This window comes from Lissotriton helveticus, chromosome 2_1 (assembly GCF_964261635.1).
Source record: "Lissotriton helveticus chromosome 2_1, aLisHel1.1, whole genome shotgun sequence".
In the NCBI taxonomy this organism is placed as follows: Eukaryota; Metazoa; Chordata; class Amphibia; order Caudata; family Salamandridae; genus Lissotriton; species Lissotriton helveticus.
The window spans coordinates 963,138,126-963,164,328 of NC_136059.1; the positions used below are offsets into that span (position 1 = coordinate 963,138,126).

Genomic DNA, 26,203 nt, shown 5'->3' on the forward strand with positions numbered 1-26,203 from the left:
CCCCACTAAACATTTTATTTTATTTTATTTTAATTTCTTGTATCGCGCTGGAATCAATCCCATAAGGGTATCTCCGCGCTTTGCCAGCCAGAAAGTTATCGTAGTCTTTAAATGCATCAGAGGCCCTGAAATGCTTCCTGGAAGAGGAGAGTTTTCAGGGTTTTTCTAAAGGATAGATGGTTGGTATTCATCCTTGTTTCTATGGGAAGTTTGTTCCATAGGGCAGGACCAACCGATGAGAATGCTCGGTCTCCCTGCCTAGCTCTTTTTGTTGCAGGGGGTTTTAAGAGTGCTTGATTACTCGAACGAAGTGACCGGCTGGGTTGGTACAGTTCAAGAGTTTGAGAGAGATATTTAGGACTATCCCCATATAAGCATTTGTGGACCGTGCAGCATATTTTGAAGCTGATACGCTGCAGTATAGGGAGCCAGTGGAGCTCTACCAACAAAGGCTTAGAGGGAGTCCTGGCCGGTGCACCCATAACCAACCTGGCCGCCGTGTTCTGGACTACCTGCAAACGACCTGTTGCATCAGCGTTTGCTAGCGTCAGCAGGCCGTTGCAGTAGTCCAGGCGGCTAGTGATCAAGGCCTGCACGAGTGTCTTCCTGTAAGTATCAGGAAGATATGGGAATACTCGTCTTAGGAGGCCAATGGTGTAAAAGCAAAGTCCTGCAATATGATTAATATGCTCCTTAAGGGTCAGTTTTTGGTCAATCTTAACCCCTAGATTTTTTTACATGAGGCTTAGATGTAGGGACTGGGCCCAAGTCCAGCGGCCACCATTCAGGAGACCAGAGAAGGCTCGCCCTGCCGAAGAGCATAACCTCTGGCTCAGTCCTGCGGTCAAGTTAAGAACATCCCATTTAGTACCTACAGGAAGGCTTTTCAGCAACCACAAAACACCTCAACTACGTATAACATCTCGGATGACCTTCTAAATGTCTTTCCTGACAAGATTGAAAATGTATAGTCAGTCACCATCCGGAAAGAAAGAATAGGATAAAAACAGGAATTAATGTAATGAAATGGTATAAGAAATACCTGGCCTCCCTAAATAAAGTTTATAACAAACTAAAACAACAATAGCGAAACGCAACAATTCCAAAGATCAATTTGCCCCAGCTTTCAAAACCGCATTGTACCTCCAAAAGAAATATTTCTACAGAGGTGGAAAGTGAATATATATACTTAGGAGTTTAGATTATGAATCTGGCGAATATTGAATCACCTGATATGAATTAAATGCAGACGCAGACCATTCACTCAATAAGTATTTGAGAAGAAAATAGCAAATATTTGAAATATATTTTTATCTTGCATACTATGATTCGGAAACACACGCCAGAATCCAAATTGGGCCACGGAAAAGGCCTCCTTAAAGTGTGCCAGTTAGCTAAATTAGGGCCATGAAGGTTGTACAGCCCAGTTACTCCATCAATAACTCAATCAATCAATCAATACATTTATAGAGCGAGCTACTCACCCGCGAGGTCTCAAGGCGCTGAGGGAGAGGAGGGGGCCGCTACTGCTCGAATAGCCAGGTCTTGAGGTGTTTCCTGAAGGTGAGATGATCCTGGATCAGTCGTAGGTGAGCGGGGGGGGAGTTCCATGTCTTGGAGGCTAGGTAGGAGAATGATCGTCCTCCGGCGGTGGCTCTGCGGATCTGTGGGATGGTTGCGAGGGCGAGGCTGGCGGATCCGAGTTGGCGGGTGGGAGAGTAGAACGAGAGGCGGTTGTTGAGGTATTCGGGGCCCATGTCGTGGAGTGCTTTGTGTGCCTGGGTGAGGAGCCTGAACGTGATCCTCTTGCTAACGGGGAGCCAGTGCAGGTTTTTCAGGTGGGCCGATATGTGGCTGTGGCGAGGGACGTCGAGGATGAGTCGTGCGTAGGCGTTCTGTATTCGCTGCAGTCGTTTCTGAAGTTTGGCTGTGGTTCCTGCGTATAGGGTGTTACCATAGTCCAGTCGGCTGGTGACGAAGGCCTGCGTGACCGTCTTTCTGGTTTCTGTGGGGATCCACCAGAAGATCTTTTGGAGCATGAAAAGGGTGTTGAAGCAGGAGGATGAGATGGCATTGACTTGTTTGGTCTTCGTGAGCGAAGAGTCCAGGATGAATCCCAGGTTGCGTGCGTGGTCCGTGGGTGCCGGTGCGGTGCCCAGCGCAGTGGGCCACCAGGAGTCGTCCAAGGCGGATGGGGATTGTCCAAGGATGAGGACCTCCGTTTTGTCTGAGTTCAGTTTCAACCGGCTGAGCTTCATCCATTCCGCACCTTCCTTCATTCCCCCAAGCTAGCAAGAACCAACACTTTTTGCCGATATCTGTGTCCGCGAGGCAGCCCTAAACCGGATCTGGCACTTTCAACCTCAAATTGATGTGGTTATAAACAGAGACAACTCCTAGCGTCACTAAATAGTCCAAATCTTCCCATTTTCCTGTGTAAACTAGACTGTTGCAATGTGTGTGATTATATATGCATGCATAATTGTCAACTAAGCAAACAAGGGCAGAAAGAATACATTTAATCTAGACCTCAGAACAGTAGATAACTTGAAGTCCACTATTTTAGCACTGACCTGGTTCCTCACTAAGCAGGCAAACACATTCACTTGATGCTTGATTATGTATACGGTTCAATCATGACTAGGCCTCATTGACCTCTGGAAATTATTCATGAACAATCTTTCAAACTAAAACTCTTTAAGTAATAAAATATGTCATATGGTATTACTAAAGACATTTTGGGAAGAAAAGACCCAAGGCAATTCCCAATCTGGGGAATCAACCAGCCCACTCTGATTTAGGCACGCAATAGGTATGCCATATTACTTGTGTTCACATGCATGAATCCCATTTTGCCTGTAACTGTATGACATTAGTATGTGCATGTAGCTATATGACCATAGTACACTGTCTCTTGCACATAACATTGCTACATATATAAAAATACATTAGTTGAAAATGTCCTGCAGCGGCACAAGGCATTATGTGGCATCCTATAAATTATCAAATAGTAACAAAAACATAAATACATTTTTTGAAAATCACTCTCTGTTGCAGCTTTTTGTCTCTATAATTTCATATTGTAACTACCGATTTTAGGAGCTCACTCCCCATTCAATAATACTGTCTTTATTTCATGAGTTGGAATGTCTCTATCATATCTCCCAGCCCTCATTCCTACTGTGTATCATATTAGATCATTGAGCATTTGGTGATAGGACCTGTGGTCTAAAGTATTCAACGATTTTAGTAGTCCATTTATGAATGCCTCTAAAAAATTTTTTTGCCGTCTGAAGATTTGATATGCAGAGACTTGCAAACAATTCAAAATATGAGATATCATCAAGAGGTGCATACAATAAACACAATGGGCCTGACTCACAAAGCTGTTTGCATGTGTAAGTTCTTGTTCCGCAACTTATATAAGATAAAAGGTACACAGAGGAACTTGAATAATTACTTTTAGTAACAACTTTGAGGAGCCGGACAAGATTAAATTTAGCCAAACCATTGATTACCAAGATCAACCCCCTCTTTCCCAGCTATGCACTTGTGATACACTGATGTAATGACCACCTTAGCCTATTACCCTTTATTAGTACATTGAAGGATCTAGGATATGAACCTAAAGCTATACAATGTACAGTGCAAAGATGCCACACTTGTGTGCCTTTATGACACTCTGCCTAACCCTCACACTAATGTTTTTGTTTCACAATCATGTATCACTTTTGATAATCTATAGAAGCATTTGAATGCTTAGTCAAATAGAAGTTATGGTTAATGGCTTATAATGATAAAATTACACAGGTAAGGGTGTAATAGATGGTGATCAATTTCTCATGACGATGCAATCTAACTTTGAAGAAGCTGACAGTTCTGAAATCATAATCATGAAGTGAAAGTTGGTTTGCACTTTGGCTAAGTGGTTTTGTTTGTTGACTTCGAACTGTTTTCCATAAATCGCAAAAGACAGATGAATAGGCATATTCATTACATTCTAAATCAATCATTATGTTTGTGTTTCACAGGTTTAGCAAATTGTAATGGAAGCTGAATTTTTAGTTACCTAGAACGACAGCTAACACCGTAGTGCAGAAGTAGTACACAACAGCTCGCAAACCAATCTTGCCAGAAACGCTGGAATCCAGAGCAGCCACACCTGAAAAAGGAAGATAAGTCTTAGTGTTGCAGCTGGGTCAGAAAAAAAGAAACTTTCTAGGTCAGAAAAAGCGCACAATGATGGCATGCACAAATCAGCTTTCAATTCACTGGACCAGGAGTTCCACAAGTGTTACTGAAAGCCATAGGCTGGCTTGGCTGTTTTGGGGCCCTATCTAGGAGAAGTGACCAGCCAGACAGACATTGATTCCATTTCCAAAATGTAACACTTTGAACGTCCCTAGTTCAGAAACAGGGCCTGAGTATCATGAATTAATACTCTATATGGAAGACTGAGTGTACTGAAACTGCTGACATATTTTTGAACCAACCTTACTACTCCATTGGTCTACTGTAGTGCCATTTCCATTTTGCTTCCACTTACCAAAGCACATAGAATGTACCAATGTGCCAGTATACTTCAGCCATTGGTTACTTTTGTATGAGTGACAAAAGCACAATGCCATCATTTGCACAGAAAAGAAAGCACTTGATGCACTTTAATGACATGGCTTGTTGGTCCATGCTTGCATTTCTTCTTAGGTCTGGCCTTAGCCAAGACATCTTCATGTGACTGAACTCAAATGTGTAATATACTTACTTATGGCAGCCCGGCAGCAACTCACACACTGCTACTGGGCAACCAGTGTGTCTTGGTATGTGTGCATCGCTCACGTACATATTTCATGTTTTACAGAAAAGTATTGTACACTGACAACCTGTGTGTACAATTGCATATGCCCGCATGCATGAGGGGCTGTCTGTGACTGCTTTTTGTTGGACTATGAAAAAAGCTAATCCAAGATGGCCACCCTTAAATGAGCATGCAGATGTGTCTTCATGCATGCGCCTCGATTTTTAGGTCGAGCCTAGCGCAGCGCACATGCGCTGCTCTAGGAGTGGGACTCTTGGAAGCACTCCAGACTTCCAAGAGACTTTTCCGTGTGGGTCGGACTCCTCCCACACATTCCATTGGCCTTTGCGTGTGGCTTTCCAAAATGAAAGAACGCAAATGGCTAAAGGCGGAGATATGCCCCGCCTTTTCAGTGAATGTTCACTCCCATGGCCTATGGGTCTCGGGAGTGAGTGGAGCGAGCAGTAGCACACAGTGTGCCAGCTGCATTCTTTAAAGTCCTTGCAGCGTGCGCAAGCGCACCACTCACAGGCTTGTTTTATTTTTATTTTTCACTATGGCGCCTCTTTGCAGTCGCAATTTACATACCTTGAAAATGAGGGTGCTGTACACATTTACCAGCCACTTCAGTGTCCGTAGGAGAGGAAGGGGAAGCCTCCCTAGCAGCTGAGGTAAGTCTCATAAAATAAGCTATGTTTATGAGGCACTAATGTGCGCTCTTAAAGCAGCAGTCTCAGTCTGTTCTTGTTTTTTTTTCATTTTATTTATTCACTTTGGCGCCTCATTCCAGTCACCACTACTTTTTGAGTTTGGGTGGCTCACCGCGGCGCCTGGTTGCATGTTTTTTTATTTTATTTATTCACTATGGCGCCTCATCACAGTCGCCATTTACATAACGTGAATTTGAGGGAGCCATACACATTTAACAGCCATTTCATTGTCTGTAGGAGAGGAAGGGGAAACCTCCCCAGCAGCTGAGGTAAGCTGCATAAAATAAGCTATGTTTCCGAGGCACTAACATGCGCTCTTAAAGCAGCAGTCTCTGTCTGTTCTTTTAAACCAGGACATATATCAGCGAGGCACTCACAGGCACTCTTACGCTAGCTGTCTCTGTATGGTGCAAAAACACACTTGCTTAACTGACCTGCACAACAGCAACAAAATGCTTTGGCTATGTCTTCAGCACTTTATGTAAACCCTGCAGCTGTCGAACTTGGTGAAATGTTAACGTCTTACTCCTGCATACATCCCTCCGCCCCCGCCTTCGAACTCCTGGACATCGTGCATTTTTATTTATACCTGCAAGCACCCGCAAGGTATTTTTAGAATCTTCAGACCTTTATCTAATCTCCCTGCAGCTGTATAACTTGGTGGAATGTTAGCATATTACTCCTGCATACATCCCTCCGCGCCCCCCGCCATCGATCTTATGGACATCATGCATTTTTATTTATACCTGCAAGCACCCGCAAAGTGTTTTTAGAATATCTTCAGACCTTTATCAAATCTCCCCGCAGCTGTATAACATGGTGGAATGTTGGTGTCTTACTCCCGCATACATCCCGTCAAACTCCCAGACATTGTGTATTTTTTATTTATCTCTGCACAGCACATGCTAAATATTTTTGGGATGTGTTCAGCCCTTTCCCTTATCTCTTTGTAGTTGCCTAACTTGGTGGAATGTTGGCTGTATTACTACTGGACATCGTGTATTTTTCATTATATCTGCATAGAATTATATTTAAAAATTACAGTGTTCATCTCATCTCTTTCACTAACAGACGCTCTTAAAACAGCATTCTCTGTAATATAATTTGGTCTCATGGATGTGCAAGCAAGGCAATATTTTCAATCTCTTCTAATTACTAATAACTTAATAGGTTTCAAACCACAAATGTTGATAAACTCCCAGACAATAGCATTATATCTTGTTTGTGACGTCTGGAGAGTGGAGGAGAAGTGCTTGTTTTCAGGGCTTCTGAGTACTGACAGTAATGCAGAACTTCTACTTCTACGGAGGCAGGAGGCTACAGAACAAATTCTGTGGTAACACTCTACCACCAGCCCTAGGCTGTACTACAACAGAGTGGAAAATAAATAGCTGTGGCATGTTTTAAAGGGTTATTTAAAAGTGTGGATACCTGGCAGCTCAAAATTAAATTTTCACCTTGCGCCATAGTTTACAACACAATGTTTAAAGCATCCTGTTATTTGCTATTTAAAAAAAAATGCAAACAACAGCTTCCCAAGCTTAAAAACTATTGGGACATAAAATTGTGTGGCCGGAATATTGACAGGATAATGTGCTGCATGGCTAAACACTTATATGGTCCCAAAGGCGAGACCTATTGGCTATGCCAATGCTTGTCTATATTTTATTTTGTACAGCAACCATTCCAAAATGGCCAATCGTTTGCACTGTCTAGGGAAAAATATCGACCATACACATCTTGCAAAAAAACATGCAATCACGAATCATAGTATAGAATTACAACTGATTTCACAACGTTAAATTTGAAATCACTTTATATCACATAAAAATTCCTTTATCATTCATCTGCATTTACTCCAACCCAAACTTATACCACATTACTCCAACCCAAATACATACAACATTACTACTTAGATGGTAACGGTAGAACAACACTCAAAAAATATTTAGGTGGGGTCATATTCTTTTCTTTCACCCTCTACAGAACAAATGCAGTTGGTTTTAATCTATTGGCAGATTATGCTTATACAGAGTGGACAAGGAAGTCAATTAATTTTCACCACATGCCATATCTTACTAATGTGCTGATCATTACTTTATCAGGAAAGAGCATACCCTCTAACTCCAGGTGAAATAATGTAGTTTACAATTATGAATGTTTCAGAGGACAGAATTATTGGGTCAGAAATCTCCAGACCTAATACCTCCAGTCCTGGAGACACCAGGCATCTCAAATAGGTTGCAGAGGCTAGGGGAGGTGACAAGTAGCATTCCACAACTTGTCCCTTGCATGTGGGGGAGCCAATACTGCTTCCCGCGGACAAGGGCAAGTGTACCTGTCACACCTGGCCCACAATTCAACACCCCCATCACTAGCCGTCATTTTGACATCTTCCCAGAGTTGGTGGAAAAATCTGCAGTTTTTTGCCAAAATGGAGAAAAACTGCTTGGAAAAAGCACCTGGTATATCCAAGTGAGAGCAGGTATTAGTGGCTGGACGTTCCAATGAAGATACCAGTTGGTAAACTTAATGTTGGCCCTCCAGTATCTCCATTGGAAACTCTGGCCATCTAGTACTGAGGTCCATTGTGTTTGTCCCACCGTACCAATGCTTAGAATGGAGTGTGAATCTCGGGTTAGAAAAGGCTGGTTCAGAAATGCCCAGCATGGATATCACACTGCATTCTGATGTAGAGGATACCATGCCATAGGTACACCTGCATGACAGTTTCTCACATGCAGTAACTCATTGTTTCTATGGACAACGTTCTGCACAAATAATGTAGGCTTAAGCCACAAGCACTGCATTTAAGAGGCTAGAGATGTTGTCAAGGATGAAGAAAGGGCCACAGGAATGCCTCATCATAGAGGTAAAATCTGACCACATGTTAAGAAATTAAAACCAGAAAAATAAAGAGCAACAAAGCATCTGGCACAAAGATAAAATAATGTTTTGATCATAGCTGAGCCTGTAGCTTGCCAAAGGTGAGTTGAATTAATTGCCACCAGATACAAGGTCTTGAAACAAAGAAAAGGACCACCTATAAGGTTTCAAAGAGATGCCGTTCTAAAGGCTAAAACTCAAGGGACAAATCCTACCTGTAAGAATAAACCAAAGTGTTGCATGGCAGAATACTTTTACCAATGCGGGTAGAGCAATGTTTCACTCCTGAAAACATCTCAATTGCCCTTCCCAATTGTTCTTTGGAAGCATGAGCGGCCAAGCCATGCACAAACTGCAGACATTTTACACATTAAAGAACCTGAAATCTCTTAGAGGTATGCCAGCTAGAAATGAAATTCCATTGTCTTCCATAAGACCTTAAGGCTGAATGATGCCTAGACTGATAGGTTAAAAACCTTTGATGATAAGCCCGTGTTCTCGGACTCTATGCCGGGAGCCAATGCCGACCAGAGTCTGGCTGGAATATTGTAGTAACTCAGGGACAGCAGGATCCATTCTGGCATCACTGCTAATTGATGCCATGACATTCCATCATAAGGCATATTACTCCTGATTTTGCATATGAACTGAGAAATTAGAGAACCCGGATTGTACATACTCCAGTAAATGTGTCATGCAATGAATAGGTCTCTGGTGGACACATGAAGATCAAGCAACGAGTGACCCACCTATAACAAATCAATCTGAACATCTCCTTCTTCAGTACGAACATTTGTGGTGATTGAAAAAATTGACTGAGATAGTCACCCCAATCTCCAATCCAGAATGAATGACACCATCAATAACAGAAGGCATAGATTTTTCCTCAGTAACTGAAGATGTGCCAAGCCCACCTGTAACCTGTTGTATGTACTCCCTCTGTTCTTTCTTATGGGCGAGATGGATTAGGCCTGAAGGTGAGGACTAAGGGACTGAGTACGACTTTGGCGGAGTGGGAGCGGGCCATCACACCACCACTCTGCTCCCAAATCGCTAAATCCGACCACCACCCGCCAGATTATGAGTTTTCTTGTGGTCTGGCGGGCGGGCGGTTTGGGGGTCCCACAACGATGTCTATAAGAAAGGCACCGCAATGAAAGCATCAAAGGCAGTTCCTGCACAGCATTGACTGTGCAGTCCATTCCGTGCAGGAACAGGGGTGCATGCACACAGGGGGGCACAACATGTGTCATGTCCCATGCACAGGGGCAACAGGTGGCCCTGTAGGGCCCCCTTTGTTTCCTTACAGCCATCCTTTTCATGGTGGGCTTACCTCAAAGGAAAGGCTGGTGGTGGGGACACTCGTAATATGCCACTGTAATATGTCACAATGGCACCGCCATGCATATTGCTTTCCCATACCACCGCTCCAACGCCAGGGATTGTGGATCCCTGGCGGTTGTGGTGGCCCCAAAGCACTCTGACTGCTGTACTTGTAATATGCCAGTCGGACCGCTAGTGCAGCATTCCCCGACCGCCACCGCAACTTCAGCACGAGTTTGGCAGTCCAACGGACTGCCAAACTCGTAATCAGGCTCTAAGTGTGAATTTGAGATGATATATTGCAGACAACTCTATCCACTGAGTGGCCGATTTGCCTCAACCCCAGACCTGCGGTTGTGTACACTTTTCATTTCCTGATTCAGGTTCTGGCTCTTACTTCTGGCTTTGATGGTAAGCATCAAAAGAAACGTAGGTTCCAGTGTGGTCTATAGATAGAAATTTGATATTTCCAACCACCATGTCAGTGATGTCACAAGTTGACACGATATTGGAACAAGGCAGTCAAATTTTTTTGAATCTGTGGACCAACGATGGAGGGCATGACAGACAAGCAGTTTCTGAGCACAGGAACAGTGTCTCTGTAGACATGAAGTCACCATTGTGAAGAAGAATTCATTGCTAGTGACTATCTCAGACAATTTGGAGCTTGAACGCTCTCTGATCAGGAAGGAACACTCTTCCTTGGACTTTATTGAAGACTGTCTCTAAGAACTCATCACTTGTGTTGGTCTGACTCACTAGGCTCGCCCCGTCCTGGAAAACGCTGTGACCGTCCTGACTCCGTCAGAAGCGGTTGCTCCCCACGGCCCATGGCCCTTGCTGCTATCTTTGTGCTGCTTGCATTGCTCCACTGACTACGACTGTACTGTTGCCTGCTGCCTGCATTTGGTATCGTTGTGCTGCTCGTTTTGCATTGAATAATACTGGCGCCTGCATTGCTCGCATTGCCTCATCAAGTTATACTGCCACTGCATATATTACCCGCTTCGCCTAGCGTTCGCATTAACTGTTAGCTTATAATTATTTCCTGACTAATTGTGATAGTGCCTCTGCCCACGAAGTTATTACTGTTGTTGGCCCCAACCGGTCCCGGTTTCGCTTCTGCAGCCATTTTGTTGTTGTTGTGCCTCGGAGTCCGTCCTCTCCACCCCGCTACCGCCTCCCAGCTGATCCTCCCTCGCCCCTCCTCCTCCACTATCCACAAATGACAGATGCTTTTGCGCGCAGCGTTCATGCGCAGCGGTCGCGCCCTATGCGCGCCGAAGGCGCGCCAAAGGTAAGCCCGTCTACGCCCGTCTACGCCCGTCCGCGCCTGGACCGCACCCAGCGCCAGACCCCCTGGCCCCCACATTACCCACTCCGCCCGCATAACATATGACGCCGCAACCCTCTCAGTCCTCAACCCCGGTCGCACACCACTATGCTTCCAAGCTGCCCCAGGACACACCCATGGACCCTTCACCTGCCACTCCTGCAAGTTCGATTGCACCAGAACCCACACCAAATCCACAATCTCCAAACAGAACTCCGACACTAACCACCTTAAGTGCATCTTGTTGAACACCCGCTCGGTCCACAGACACTCAATTGAACTCTGGAACCTACTCGACACCACTTCACCGGACGTCGCCTTCCTTACAGAAACCTGGATGAACGCCTCATCAGCACCCGACATAGCCATAGCCATCCCGGACGGATACAATATCATCCGAAAAGATTGCATCAACCAAACAGGAGGAGGCATCGCCATCATTCATAAGAACACCATCCGCATCACGACCAGTTCCGACGATAACCTCGCTAACGCCGAACACCTTCACTTCCAGATCCACACCAACCCTAAGACCACACTCAGAGGCACCCTCATCTACAGACCACCAGGACCCCGCACACAATTCAGTGAAGACATCACTGACTTCATCAGCCCACATGCCCTCACCTCCGAAAACTACATTCTACTGGGAGACCTCAACTTCCATTTGGAAAAGAAAGACGACAGCAACACCACCTCCCTTCTGGACAACCTGAACAATCTCGGACTCAAACAACTTGTTAACACCCCCACCCACCTTGCCGGACACACGATCGACCCCATCTTCACCTCCAGCAAGCACATCTCCTTCGACCACACCACAGCCCTCCATTGGATGGACCACATCTGCGTTCACTTCAACTACAAAAAGACCACGACCCACAACGCCCCACTTCCTATTCCTCGAAGAAATTGGAACAAAATCACCACCGACCAGCTCTTCACATCGCTTCAACAAAACCCCCCTGCCAATTCATCGGACCCAAACCAAGTAGCCACCAACCTCACACAATGGATCACCCACAGCGCCGATGAACTAGCACCCTTGAAGAACCATTTTTTCAAGCAAAGTAGCAAAAAAGCCCCCTGGTTCAACGAGGACCTTAAGAAATCCAAGAAGATCTGTCGGACGCTCGAGAAAGCCTGGAGAAAAAACCCTACCACTGACAACCTTGCCACCTTCAAGAACGCCACCCGCAAAAACAACTTGTTAACACCCCCACCCACCTTGCCGGACACACGATCGACCCCATCTTCACCTCCAGCAAGCACATCTCCTTCGACCACACCACAGCCCTCCATTGGATGGACCACATCTGCGTTCACTTCAACTACAAAAAGACCACGACCCACAACGCCCCACTTCCTATTCCTCGAAGAAATTGGAACAAAATCACCACCGACCAGCTCTTCACGTCGCTTCAACAAAACCCCCCTGCCAATTCATCGGACCCAAACCAAGTAGCCACCAACCTCACACAATGGATCACCCACAGCGCCGATGAACTAGCACCCTTGAAGAACCATTTTTTCAAGCAAAGTAGCAAAAAAGCCCCCTGGTTCAACGAGGACCTTAAGAAATCCAAGAAGATCTGTCGGACGCTCGAGAAAGCCTGGAGAAAAAACCCTACCACTGACAACCTTGCCACCTTCAAGAACGCCACCCGCAAACACCATCAACTGATCCGATCCACCAAGAAATCAGCATTCAAGGATCGACTTGACAACAACGCCCAAAACAGCAAGGAACTATTCAACATCGTCAAAGAATTTACCAACCCCACCGCCGGCACCAACGACATCACTCCCTCCCAAGATCTCTGTGACTCTCTATCCTCATTCTTCTACAACAAAATCGCCGACATACATAACAGTTTTGAAAACCAGTCCGAACACCTGCCCACTCCACCCACTTCCGAACCAAAACCGCACTCCAACAACCTTGGAGCCTGGAACCCGATCACCACAGAAGACACCATCCGCCTGATGAACTCCATCCACTCAGGTTCGCCAACCGACCCATGTCCCCACCACATTTTCAACAAAGCAGACTCCATCATCGCACCCCATCTCCGCGATGTCATCAACTGTTCCTTCAACTCCGCTACCTTCCCGAACAGCTGGAAACATGCCGAACTCAACGCCCTTCTGAAAAAACCCACAGCAGATCCCACTGAACTTAAGAACTACCGCCCCATCTCGCTCCTCCCATTCCCTGCCAAAGTTATTGAGAAAGCCGTCAATAAGCAGCTCGCCACCTTCCTTGAATCCAACAAATCCCTTGACCCCTCACAGTCCGGCTTCCGAGGCAAACACAGCACCGAAACGGCCCTCATCGCAGCAACAGACGACATTCGAACACTTCTGGACAACGGAGAAACAGTTGCCCTCATCCTACTCGACCTCTCCGCAGCCTTCGACACAGTCTATCATAGCACCCTCATACAACGCCTCAGCAACATCGGAATACAAGGGAAAGCATTGGACTGGATCATCTCGTTCCTCTCCGGAAGAACACAGAAAGTCCGCCTCCCCCCTTTTAAATCAGAGGCCACTGAAGTCATCTGCGGCGTACCACAAGGATCTTCACTCAGTCCCACCCTCTTCAACGTATACATGAGTCCCCTCGCATCCATCGCGCGCCAACACAACCTCAACATTATCTCCTACGCAGATGACACTCAACTGATCCTATCCCTCACCAAAGACCCAAACACCGCCAAAAACAACCTACACGAAGGGATGAAAGACGTAGCCGAGTGGATGAAGAACAGCCGTCTAAAACTAAACTCGGATAAAACGGAAGTCCTCATCTTAGGATCTTCCCCCTCTGCCTGGGACGACTCTTGGTGGCCACCGGCCCTGGGAACTGCACCCAGACCTACAGATCACGCACGTAACCTTGGCTTCATCCTAGACTCCTCCCTCTCGATGACCAGACAAGCCAACGCCGTCTCATCATCCTGTTTCAACATCCTCCGCATGCTCAAAAAAATCTTCCGTTGGATCCCCACCGAAACAAGAAAGACGGTCACCCACGCACTGGTCACAAGCCGACTGGACTACGGAAACACCCTCTAAGCCGGAACGACAGCCAAACTACAGACAAAACTCCAACGAATCCAAAACGCCTCAGCCAGACTCATATTGGACATCCCTCGGCAAGCTCACATCTCTAACCACCTAAAAGACCTCCATTGGCTCCCCGTCAACAAGAGAATAACGTTCCGCCTCCTCACCCACGCACACAATGCCCTCTACGACCTAGGACCCGAATGCCTCAACACACGACTGTCCTTCTACAGCCCCTCCCGCCAACTACGATTATCCAATCAAGCCCTCGCCACTATCCCACACATCCATAAATCCACCATGGGGGGAAGATCCTTCTCCTACTTAGCGGCCAAAACCTGGAATTCTCTCCCCACCCACCTCCGCCTTACACAGAACCACCTCGCCTTCAGAAAGCTACTAAAAACTTGGATATTCGATAAATAATGCACCCCCCTCCTTCAAGCGCCTTGAGACCCTCTGGGTGAGTAGTGCGCTATACAAATTTCTGAACGAACTTGAACTTGGTTCTGGATGAGACTTCCGGAGGTTGATTACCCATTCATGTGTTCGTAACAGCATGTATACAGTTCAAGTCTCTGATATGGCCTTTTATTAATATGGACAGAGCCACTGGAATTATGTGATTCTGTGGCTGTGGATTTTCCACGTAATTTTGTATTTGCCACATAATCCATCATCGTCTGCATAATCTGCAGATTTGAGCAAAAATACATTTTGTTTCAAGCTCAAACACATCAAAAGTTAGTAAAACATTGCAACATGCATTCACACACAGAGGGGGGTCCTTCACAAAGGTTTACTGGTCATCTTTCAATATCTTATTCTGTATTTGGGTCTAAACTGTTATTAAAGAGATTAAATATTTGCCCACACACTAATACCATGTGTAGAAATGATAACAAAAAATGTGCCGCATTATACTGCATAATTGATCTTTTCTTCTGGCATACTTGAGTCAACCCTGCCACATAATTTGGTGCCCCTCTACCGAATAATTGCAGGGGCCCTGAATACACAGCATGGTCTAGCCAAATACAAAGTTATTGGTGATCTTAAACTCCCACGGCATGTAAAAACTGCATTAATGGTTCTAGAACATCATGAGAAGTCTTTGGACCAAACTGCAAGAATTAAAACTGGTAATATGGACTGCAAATATAAGTAACCTTTGGTCCTGAAAGTTGATGGTCATAAAGAATCTCATCAAGAGCTACCAGATGAGTGACAGTCTGAGTCATATTTTTCATGTTGAAACACAAGATGTAATTTCCGATGAAACGTGAAATTCTGGTCCTACAAGAAACATGGTCTGCAGTATCATGGCAGATACAACCATAAATCATACAAAATGCACCACACTGAAGAACGCCACATGAAACAGCGGAGGCCTTCAGGGTTGACAACTGCATTTAAACCAAGTGGCTGACTACGATGGTGGTTGGTTGGACCACCTACCACTATTGCGGCGGTCAGGAAACCGTCGACAAGCAGGCAGCATTCCGACTGCTGAATTTCTATGTGACCACTGGGCTGGCGGTCACAAAGCTGTCGGGGCTGCTGCGGTGGCATGTCGTGACCAATGGAAATGGTTGCAGCACATGCCTCCGCCTTGCAGTACCACCAGCAGGTCCATTCACTGAGTGCCATGTACCATGCAGTGCATGGCATATGGTGCATGGAGGTGAGTGGGGGCACTACATTTGCCCCCATAGCCACTTCTCAGTGGCCTATGGTGCCAAGGACCCTGTTTGGGGCCCCACCATATCACTTTCCGACAACCTTTTCATGGCAGTGTTCCCACCCTGTAAAGGCTGTCAGAAAAGGATATCCAAATCTCGATGGTGGTGCCTGGCTCAGCACCGCCACCATTCAAGCTGCGACGCAGACCACCACCACGTTGGGATCTGAGATGCCGGCAGAGGTGGCGGGGTGGACTCCAACCACCAGCATCCTAAAGCTGACAGGCTGAAGGGCTATCGGCAGTCGGACTGCTACCAATGGCATGTTGTGGTGGTACGTCTGCCATCGTAATCAGCCCCAAACTATGGAACAGAGGAAAATAAATGCATAAGTAAAGCAGACAAGAAAGGAGGCTGGTGCCTTGGTAAAAGCCATGAAGAAACTAGCAGCGCCAACACCTTTTATCATGGTTTGTGCTTACTTCAATACCAAGATGGGAGAATGGGGAAATGACTATGTGTCAACACTTGCACAGACAAATGTACTATGCATCCCCTGCCTGTGCTACAACTTTGAAATAAATGATGCGAAATGAAAATACCTAAAATCCTTCTGTGCAAGTGAAGGATTGAGCTTCGCTCAAAATACATATATTATTTCAGACTAGTTAATGTTTCTGAAAAATTAAATACAAAGAATTATAAAAAAAATCATATGATAATACAAACCATCAAATCCCAATCTATAAAAATATGTGGCACAGATATAGTAATTGTTTGTTTCTTACTAACAGTGGAAGACTGGTGGTACAAGATTTAAAACAGCAGACTAATGTGGAGAGGACAGTGAGCATAACACCCTCCACCTGAACATAAAGAGAAACATAGTTGAGGAAGCACCTGGAAATCATCAGCTGGACAACACATGGTAAATCAGTGTCAGACTGAGGTTCGAGGTATGTAATCAAAACTGAATATGGGGCAACAAGAAAAACAACCTGTGAAAGAGTTTGCCCACCAAAGAAACTGGCTGCCATACCACACGAAGCTGCTAATCCCAATCAAACTCTTAGAGATGAAATTCCGTGGGAGAAATGACCATGATGCCCAAAGATGGTAAATTGTGGTACCTGTTCAAAGAGGACTGTAAACAAGTAAAAGAAAATCTCAAGGACATAGTTTGTACCAGGCTATTTCAAAGGAACTAAAGACGTCCAGCAAAAGCTACAAAATCAAGAGAAAAAAGGAGGAATACAGAGAAACGGCATATTCTTAAATTGAAGGAATTAATTAAAATCTTTTCATAGTGTTTTACAAATAGGCAAATATTGGCAATGTTGCTTTTGGTGATGAATTATATTGAGCAGCATTTTCTTTTGAATTGAGGAACTTGGCCACGCACGTATAAATTGAAAATAGTGCGTTATATTGAATGTTGCAATTTTGGAGCAATTGTTGTATATAAGTGTGTTTATTTTGTCAAATTGATTTTGTTTAAAGAGATGTGTAGATGTATGTATTTAAAGTGTTTTCATTGTATAAACTGTATGTCCTTCTGAGAACAGAAGAGATCTCCTATTTAGAGAAAATATTTAAAACAATAAATAAAAGGTTGAATAAAATAACCTAACCACAAAAATAATATAGTGTGGTTTTCAGAAAAACAAAAAGTGGGAATTCAGGTACTCTTCAGTGTATTTCGTATTTTTGGCCCTACCTGGTTCCTGTCATTGGGCTTAACCCCTATGTTGTGTAAACTAGTCTTAACAAAGGGGGCATATGTTTGCAGTAACGAAACTAAACATATCAGCGGGAATCCGTCTTGCAGAGGTACTGTACATAGTAAGTAGTTGCTTTAAAGTTTCAGCAAGACTCCCTCATTTAGAACCAACATGTTGACCACCTGGAAATTGTAAAACAATGATACACTATGAGCAACATCAATCCATGATGGTCTTCTTGTTTAAAGGAAATGGTTAAATGGAATGTGGTGCACTGCTGGTGAAATGAGCGAGAAGGAAGTGATGAAATGGGAATTATAAATGAAGAAAATTGAAGGACTAGCCAATTAGCCTTTACACTGAAGTGCACTCATTTTCAGGTGGATGTGCACCGGAAGCATTTTACAGTTCAACTTTTCCTTTTATGTTTTTTCAAATGCAGCTGAAACTGTAAGTCATCGTTCTATAAAATTGCTTTATTTACTTTTCAGTTCCGCATTTTTAGGCACCGGTGTCCGAGTATGTTATTTTAAAATCTATGAATGTTACCAGCAATTCAGAGGACCTCACACTGGTCCACATTATAGGTCTCACGAATATGTGGAGACCCAAGAATTCGCACCAATTATTTGCTGTGGTCCCAAGAATTAGTGCCCACTGTAACAGCAGACAGCGCTTTTTTCTAGAGTATGTGCCTTTTACAGAGGTAAATTTGTATGTTTAAATCACCTCTCGTCTAGATCTACACATACACCAAGGGTGAACTCTTAAAATTGATCTACCGGTTACACTACATATATTCACAGGTGGGTTCTTGGGGAGCAGGGAGTTGAATGGATCCACTCTAAACGACACCATTTTTGATCTACAGCTGGGATGAGAAACCTCATTTTCAGTTACCAAGCACCATATTATCAAGCTCAATATCGCCGCTATAGCGGCCGTTTTCGGCCGAAAAGCGGCGATTAAAATATCGCATAATTATCAAGGACACACTAACGCGTGTTTCCTTGAGTCTGCAGCTGTTTTTACTCCACTTTGCATGTCAGCGATTATAATCGCTAATGACATGCAAAGTGGGCGTTCCTTGCAATATCTGCATGATAGACGATGCAAATAAAATAGCGCACTATGTACAATGCGGCACCAGCGATAAGAAAAGCAGCTCTAACCGTGGTTATTGCCGAATTGTAACGCCTGCTTTCAACTTTACTTAGCTATCTTCACAATGGGAGGTGGATTGACAGCTTAAATCCACACTCCCCTATTAGCAAGCTTCTCTGACATTATCGCTAGATTTCCCTGGGTAATCTTGATTATCGCCATCTGTCCCTGTGTTTTACTTCGCCTAAGTGCTAAGCGTTGCTGATATGCTGCTAACACGGCGAAGTAAAACAGCGATAGCCGGTGATATTGGTGATATTTAAAATCGCGCTATGCGCGTTTAGCGATAATTATCGCTTGTCCTTGTTAATATGCCCCTAAGTTCAGTATCTTCACCACCAGATCACATCTCCTCATCCACCTCTGTTTACTCAAACATGTATTTAAACAACCAGGAGCAGGCATGAGATGAAGAAGTGGGCCTTCAAACTACTTCAAAACTTTTTTTCTAATGCATTTAAAATAATGATATCCTGATTAGTGGAAAAGAGCTGTTAAATCATAACACAGCATGTTACACACAGACAACATCGGAAGGAAGGCTGCACGATGAAACTGGGACAAATGACATCTGTAATTTAAGAAGGACAATGCACGGGGGGGGGTCTGCTGGGTCGGGAAGGGGAATGGGCCTTTTCGCTACCCCTATGTTATCATGCTGACGTCCAGCTGCAAGCTCTGCCCACTGTCTGCTGACCGTGTGAGACGGCGAGGGCATGAGCACAGCATATAATGAGTCTAAACCACATTTCCTGCTTCTAAATCTATCCTGTCCTCATTAGTATTAACAATCTTATATTGTTTTCGGTTGTCTTTGCGTCTTGTAATTGCTCTTCGTGCATCGCTGCTATTAGCATCTTTTCTGTTTTTGTGGAAGCTCAGCTCGAGGATATTCTTCACTGTTGGTTATTATTTATTCAAGAGAACCTTTTGCTCTTGTGTCATACAAATGTCATCTGGTCACACCAGCTTAGAAAATGGGCACATTTTATTTAGCATTAATTAGGCAGAACAATGTTCAAAAGGACCCATAGGTTTATTCAAAATTGCAAACATTAGATGCATCATATTCTCTCCACCCACCGAGGGCCTCGATGCCCCCATTCAAGTGAGAAAATGGGGACTGCCACATCAGGATCCGCTAACAGGCGTGAGCTATGTAGGGGTGCAGTGCCAGCGATGGGCACTTCTTTGTGTTAGGGGTCCTTGTTTATCGACATACTCAGGCTACCCATTTAGAGGTTTGTACCTCCCTTCGCTCAATAGTTTCTGAAAGGGAGGAAAAGGAGCGAGATCTGCTACCTGGAGAAACTCCTGATTCCCTCTCAAAGGTTGAACTGCAAGACTAGAATCCTCACAAGCTGCTTCCCAGCTCATGCACATGCATAGAGAGAGCACAGGCCGAGCTGTGCTGTCTTAAGTTAGAATACCACTAAAACGGCACATTGTTTGTGAACACTGCACAAATTACACCTTACTTGTAAAGGGGGCGGGTGGGTTTCATGAGGTTACACCGTGGTCCACCAGCTCACAGCATTGTTGTGCTGTCGCTTTTCTACAGTGTTTCTTTATGTTTTTCTGAATTCTCCCCATAGGATCTGATTCTAGAGCATATTTTTAGTTAATGAAACAGAAGACAAACAGCAAACAGGAGGGGAGGTATGGGGGGGTATTAGATGTAGAAGATTCGGGATCTTTTGTTTAGTCACACCCCAGATGACCTAAAAACAATCACTACTGTGGACTGTTGCTTGCAGACACCAGGCCAAGTGAGGCACAGCAAGCAAAGCAAGAGTTACTGCGACAGGTGGCAAATAGTAATGGCTGACAAACACGGTATTGTTGTCTTTCAGATGCCTTTTTTTAAACTGGGAAGCATAAGTGCCAGTTTTCCAAACTCTCTAGGCTTGTCCAAGTTGTGTTGCATTCTACAATGACAACTCCATCAGAGACTTCAACTAATTTGATATGTGTGGTCTTTGGAGAATCCTCTCCTGGCACCCCTTCAATAAATGCCTCTCACTTCAGCCCTAAGCATTCTTCCTGCTCACCCATTCTTTTGTCACATGTCAGCTCAGAGCTGCTAGCTGCAATTGCTCATTTCCATTTTGTGACTTTCAAGTAACAACAACCATCTTCTGCAGGACTTCTGGATTATTCTGGTCTCAGTACAAAACACAGACAATAACGACTTTGGGCATTAGCTGGCACTCCCAACTCACAAACTGCAACATATGTTTTTCATTGCTGCAGTAAAATACATTGGCAGTCCAGTTTCCATGGGTATCAATGCCAGTATAAGGCTTCTAGAAAGCCTTACTTGGCCTCACAGCTATGCAAGGAGTTGTAAAAATATCTTCACCTGCGACAGAGCCACCAAACCTCCAAGGACTGGACACAACCACCTCCGCTGCATACTCCTCAACACCCGCTCCGTACGCAAACACGCCGTCGAGCTCTGGGATCTGCTCGACACCTCCCCCCAGACGTGGCCTTCCTAACCTAGACCTAGTGGAACGACTACTTGGCGCCTGACATCGCCATAGCCATCCCGGACGGCTACAAGATCACCCGCAGGGATCGCGTCAACGAAATCGGAGGAGGAATAGCCATCGTCCACAAGTCCACCCTCAAGGTCGTCACCCACGCAGACAACACCCTCAACACCGCCGAACACCTGCACTTACGGATCCACACCGACCCCAAAACCACCCTCAGAGGAACACTCGTCTACAGACCCCCCGTACCCCGGGCTCAGTTCAGACCTCGCCAACAGCCACGCACTCGCCTCCACGTACTACATCCTCCTCGGGGACCTGAACTTCCACCTCGAGAACAACGACGACGCCAACTCCGCCGCGCTGATCGACAACCTCACCAACCACGGCCTCAGACAACTCATCACCGCACCCATCCCCTCCGCCGGCCACACGCTGGACCCCATCTTCTCCACAAGCACCCACGTCGCCTTCGACCACACCACCGAACTCCACTGGACCGACCACTGCTGCATCCATTTCACCTTCAAGAAACCAACCACGCACCACTGCGCCCAACAGCTGCCTCACCGCTGCTGGAGCAAAGTCACCGAAGACCAGCTGATCACCACCCTCGCCCAGAACCCACCCACCGACCCCACCAACCCAGACGCCGCAGCCCGCAACCTCAGATAGTGGATCGACGACTGCGCCAACACCCTCGCCCCACTCAAGAAACCCTCCAACAGCTATGCCAGCAAGAGAGCCACGTGGTTCACCGACGAGCTCCAGACCTCCAAACGTGCATGCCGGAAACTGGAGAAGAAATGACTCCACGAACGCACACCGGACAATCACGTAGCCCACAAGGACGCCACCCGCAGACATCACCACCTCATCAGATCAGCCAAGAGATCCTCCTTCGAAGACCGCCTGGATAACAACGCACACGACAGCAAAGAGCTCTTCAGCATCATAAAAGAACTCTCCAACCCCAGCGCCAATGCCAATGACATCCCGCCCTCACAAGAACTGTGCGACTCACTGGCCATCTTCTTCCACTGCAAGATCGCTGACATCCACGACAGCTTCAACACCACGACCGCCCCGACTACGCTAGACTCCACCTCCCCTGCGAACACCACCAGCGCGAACCGCCTGACCTCCTGGTCCACCGTCAACGACGACGAGACACACAAGGTCATGAACTCCATCCACTCAGGATCTTCGTCAGACCCGTGCCCACACCACGTATTCAACAAAGCAGATGCAGCCATCGCACCCCAACTATGGAAGGTCATCAACATCTCCTTCAAAACAGCGACATTCCCGGAAAGCTGGAACCACGCCAAAATCAACGCCCTCCTCAAGAAGCCCAAGGCGGACCCCAAGGACCTCAAAAACTTCCGGACCATCTCCCTGCTCCCGTTCCCGGCGAAGGTCATCAAGAAAATCGTCAACACAGTTTCTCTCTGAAAATCTTGAAACATCCAGAGAGAAACTGTTATCTAGAACATCACGAGATCAGGGGAACAGAATGGTCCTGGTATCAAAATTCCCAAACATGAGCGCCGCGTTTAAAAGAATCATTTTACGCTACTGGCCAATCATGAGTATTGAACCTGATTTTGGAATCACCTTTAAAGAACCTCCGATATTCGCATACACCCGCAGTTCTAATCTAAAAGAAATCCTCAACAAAAAAAATCGCATGGAATCACCAGCAAAAGGTACCAGACCTTGCAGAAATTGTGGAAACTGTCACAACATCATCATGGGGCCTGTGGTCAACCACCCCATGAAAGGTATTCCCGTGAAATTACATGTGAATGCGACATGCGATACCTCAAATGTCGTATACCTCATCAAATGCCCTTGTGGGATGTGTTACATCGGCAAGACTGAGAGAAAAATAAAGACTCGGATTAATGAACATAAATCGAACATAAGACTCAAAAACACTAAATCCAATATGGCGACACATTTCAATGAGTACAGACACAACGTGTCTCAACTTAAGTTCATGATTTTAGAACAGATCCAGAAAATCGAGGGTATTGACAATAGCAAATACTTGTTGCAGAGAAGAATGGCTTGGATATATAAAATGCAATCGATGAAGCCCATGGGTCTTAATGACCGTTTCGAATTTTCATGTTTTTTATGAGATATTCATCTGATATTTAAAACTGTATACTCTGATTCCTGAATGCGATGTCACACCCATATCAGCACCACATCCCGTATATTAAACCATAACCGTTATTCTCAGTCACACTCCAATATGGCCGACACACGCGTAGTCCGCTTTTGATGTTCACCTTTTAACCACACGTATAACATCACTTCCTTCGGTAACACTTCCGCCCCGAATGATCACACCGACGAGCGATGCTAGAGACAGCGGATCACTAAGTAAGTTGAACCGGCATCACCCCCGTGATTTGTCACTCTTTCACTAAGGGCACTAAATTAGTGGAGAATATTGCATTACCGAAACACGCGTAAACGCGTTAATGCACTTAGTCACATAAACGCGCTTAATAACATCCCCGGTAACGCACCTTGTTTTCACTCATAAGTTGCACTTCCCATAAAAGCATGACTCTCTTTACACGCCCAAGTACAACCGGATTAACCCACTGCACTTCGTATATACCCACCATTCACAACCCACCCCCTTCCTCGCATGTCACCTAATTCATTGTTTGACCTAATCTAGTGTTTGACTAAAAACGCGTCCTTAGTGCTATGCCTTTATTTATGTTTGTAGAGCTCCCAGACGAAGGGCAACCCGCCCGAAATGCATTGGAGCTAACTGGATAACAATGTGATCATGAAAAATTGAAAATGGATTGAAATATTGATAAAAACCATGGAATATTATCATGAAGTACAATGATGATGAGCCAATAAAATTGGTTAACAAACCACGGAGTCTTGTTTCACAAGAACCTAAGGAGTGCCCACAACTCAGGGATGACACCATATATATATGGTGACACATGACCAGGATTTAACCAGGGAGTTTTCTCACAGGGTGTGGGGGTGGCTTAGGACTGCCAGAGTTTGCCTGGCAATCCTGGAATGAAAACAAAAATACATCAAACCGTCCACTAAAATCGGGTGGATGGTCCGATGTACTTCAAACTGGCGTCCCCCACTCTGTAGGGGCTCCCCATATAGGGTTTTCGATTGCATAACTAGAAGAGGTACTGCCATCAGAAACATTGGATGGTCCACTGGATTCAAAATAGGGAAAACAGACCATCTGTTTGGTAGACAGGGTACTCTGCCAACTGTGCTACATTTGTGGTGGAGCAACATGTCCACCAAATTCTAAATCAGACCCATAGTTTTAATATACCTCTCAGGTCCTATTTACATCTGTTATGGCACACATAACACAAGCATGTATGAGCAAAAAAGAACTCTGCAAAGATAAAATATGAATCTTGATTCATAGAGCTAGGATTTTAAGTTTATATGGTTCACACATACATGTGCCAATATGGTGGAATTGCTTATTCACAAAGTCAGAGTTATGTGAAAGATTTCAGCATTTTAAAGTGGCACACGTGGAAGAAGTAGGTGAGGATCAAACCATTTGTTAATTGGTAGGGATTTTCATGCCTCTTTGGGGTCGTTTCCCACTCTGAATACATATGTGAATTTGATATTGTGAAAGACAGAAGAATTTGATGGGCGTGAAGTGGAATGGTATTGTTCCATGGAGGGAAAAATACATTAACGAAGCTAAGAGGCTTGGTTTAAATTTTCGTTCATTAATAATTGTGATTTGAATGCCAGGAGGCAAAATCGACACTGCAAACACAAAGAGATGAGGTGTCATACCCTATGATTATTAGTATGTGCCCATGAGGAACAGGGTTGGTACTGATCAGCAGTAAGCGGGCCTTTGCCTGGAGTGGATGGAAAGCGTTGGACTAGAATGCAGCCCGAGTGATTGCCACTGGCTGAGGTAAATTAAAGTATTCCATCCATCATCATGTTGTTGCTTAGGGTTCCAGTTTTAAATCAACCATAGGAAATGACGTCAGAATTCCTCATAACTAACAACCTTTTGTTAACAATGACCTAAGAAGATACATACATTTTTACTTTAGACTGTCAAATATTTCTAATTGTCAACATAAACTGACCTGGTGCCAATGCATAACGTTTTTTTTTTTTTACTAATTTGTATCTATTGGACTATTTAGGTGTTTTCTGCAGCCACCAAGATCCCATTCTGTGTCTCCCTTCTGACACAGGAAGAGCTTTCTGTTTTCTCCAATAGGCTGCAAGTGATGCTGGGTAATGATTTTGCTAATTGCCTAGCACAGGCAAAACACTCATCTTCATCCAAAGCTACAAATAATTATCCGGTAAATAAGGTACCGTATTTATTCCTGTTTTGGGCTATGATTGTGCATCAATATGTTTTAATGCCGCACGGTTCTCCATATGTGCAGCAAATACTCCACATGACCACAACTCCTCCGTTAGTCATGATCTACATGCAGAGCCGTTTGCATATAGGAAGGCTTTTGCCTTGCGCCGTCTGCATCCGATGCAACTATTTTACTACTATAAAAACAATGCTATTAAGGGAGAGGAAAAAATAAATAATGACATAGTATAGGATAAGAAGAAAAGATAAGATAATTTTCATTATAACTTTGTATTAGAAAACAACAAAAACCATTGTAACAGATAAGAGGGACGAATTTCAGAACTTTTAATAAAAGCGAATGGTGTGGAATTCAGGCAACGTCTACTGTGTGAAATAGCATATTTAGTCAGTTTCCCCATTGCAAGTTGCACAAAGCGGTATACCCTGTATTGGGATACTGCTCCGGGAAACCTCAAGTGTTTCCAGACCAAAAATGTCTGGGCCCAGATATACAAGATCGGGTTTTACCACATGCACCTGTAAAAACGTAGGTTGGGAGAGTGCCAGGAGCTGGTGTGAGCTGTACAACTTGGCCCTCCCGCCTTTCCGGCACTTCTGTGTCGCCCCAATTGAAAATGCACCCC

General features: G+C 45.0%; 1 protein-coding gene across 1 annotated transcript in view; it reads right to left on the reverse strand.

Annotated features, from left to right (window-relative positions):
- SLC1A1 (solute carrier family 1 member 1) overlaps positions 1–26,203 on the reverse strand; it is a 385,327-nt gene that overhangs the window by 112,872 nt on the left and 246,252 nt on the right. The window contains exon 3 of the mRNA XM_078675713.1: positions 4,070–4,162. Within this exon, the coding sequence (XP_078531839.1) occupies positions 4,070–4,162 (93 nt within the window). The remainder of the gene's footprint in view (positions 1–4,069; positions 4,163–26,203) is intronic.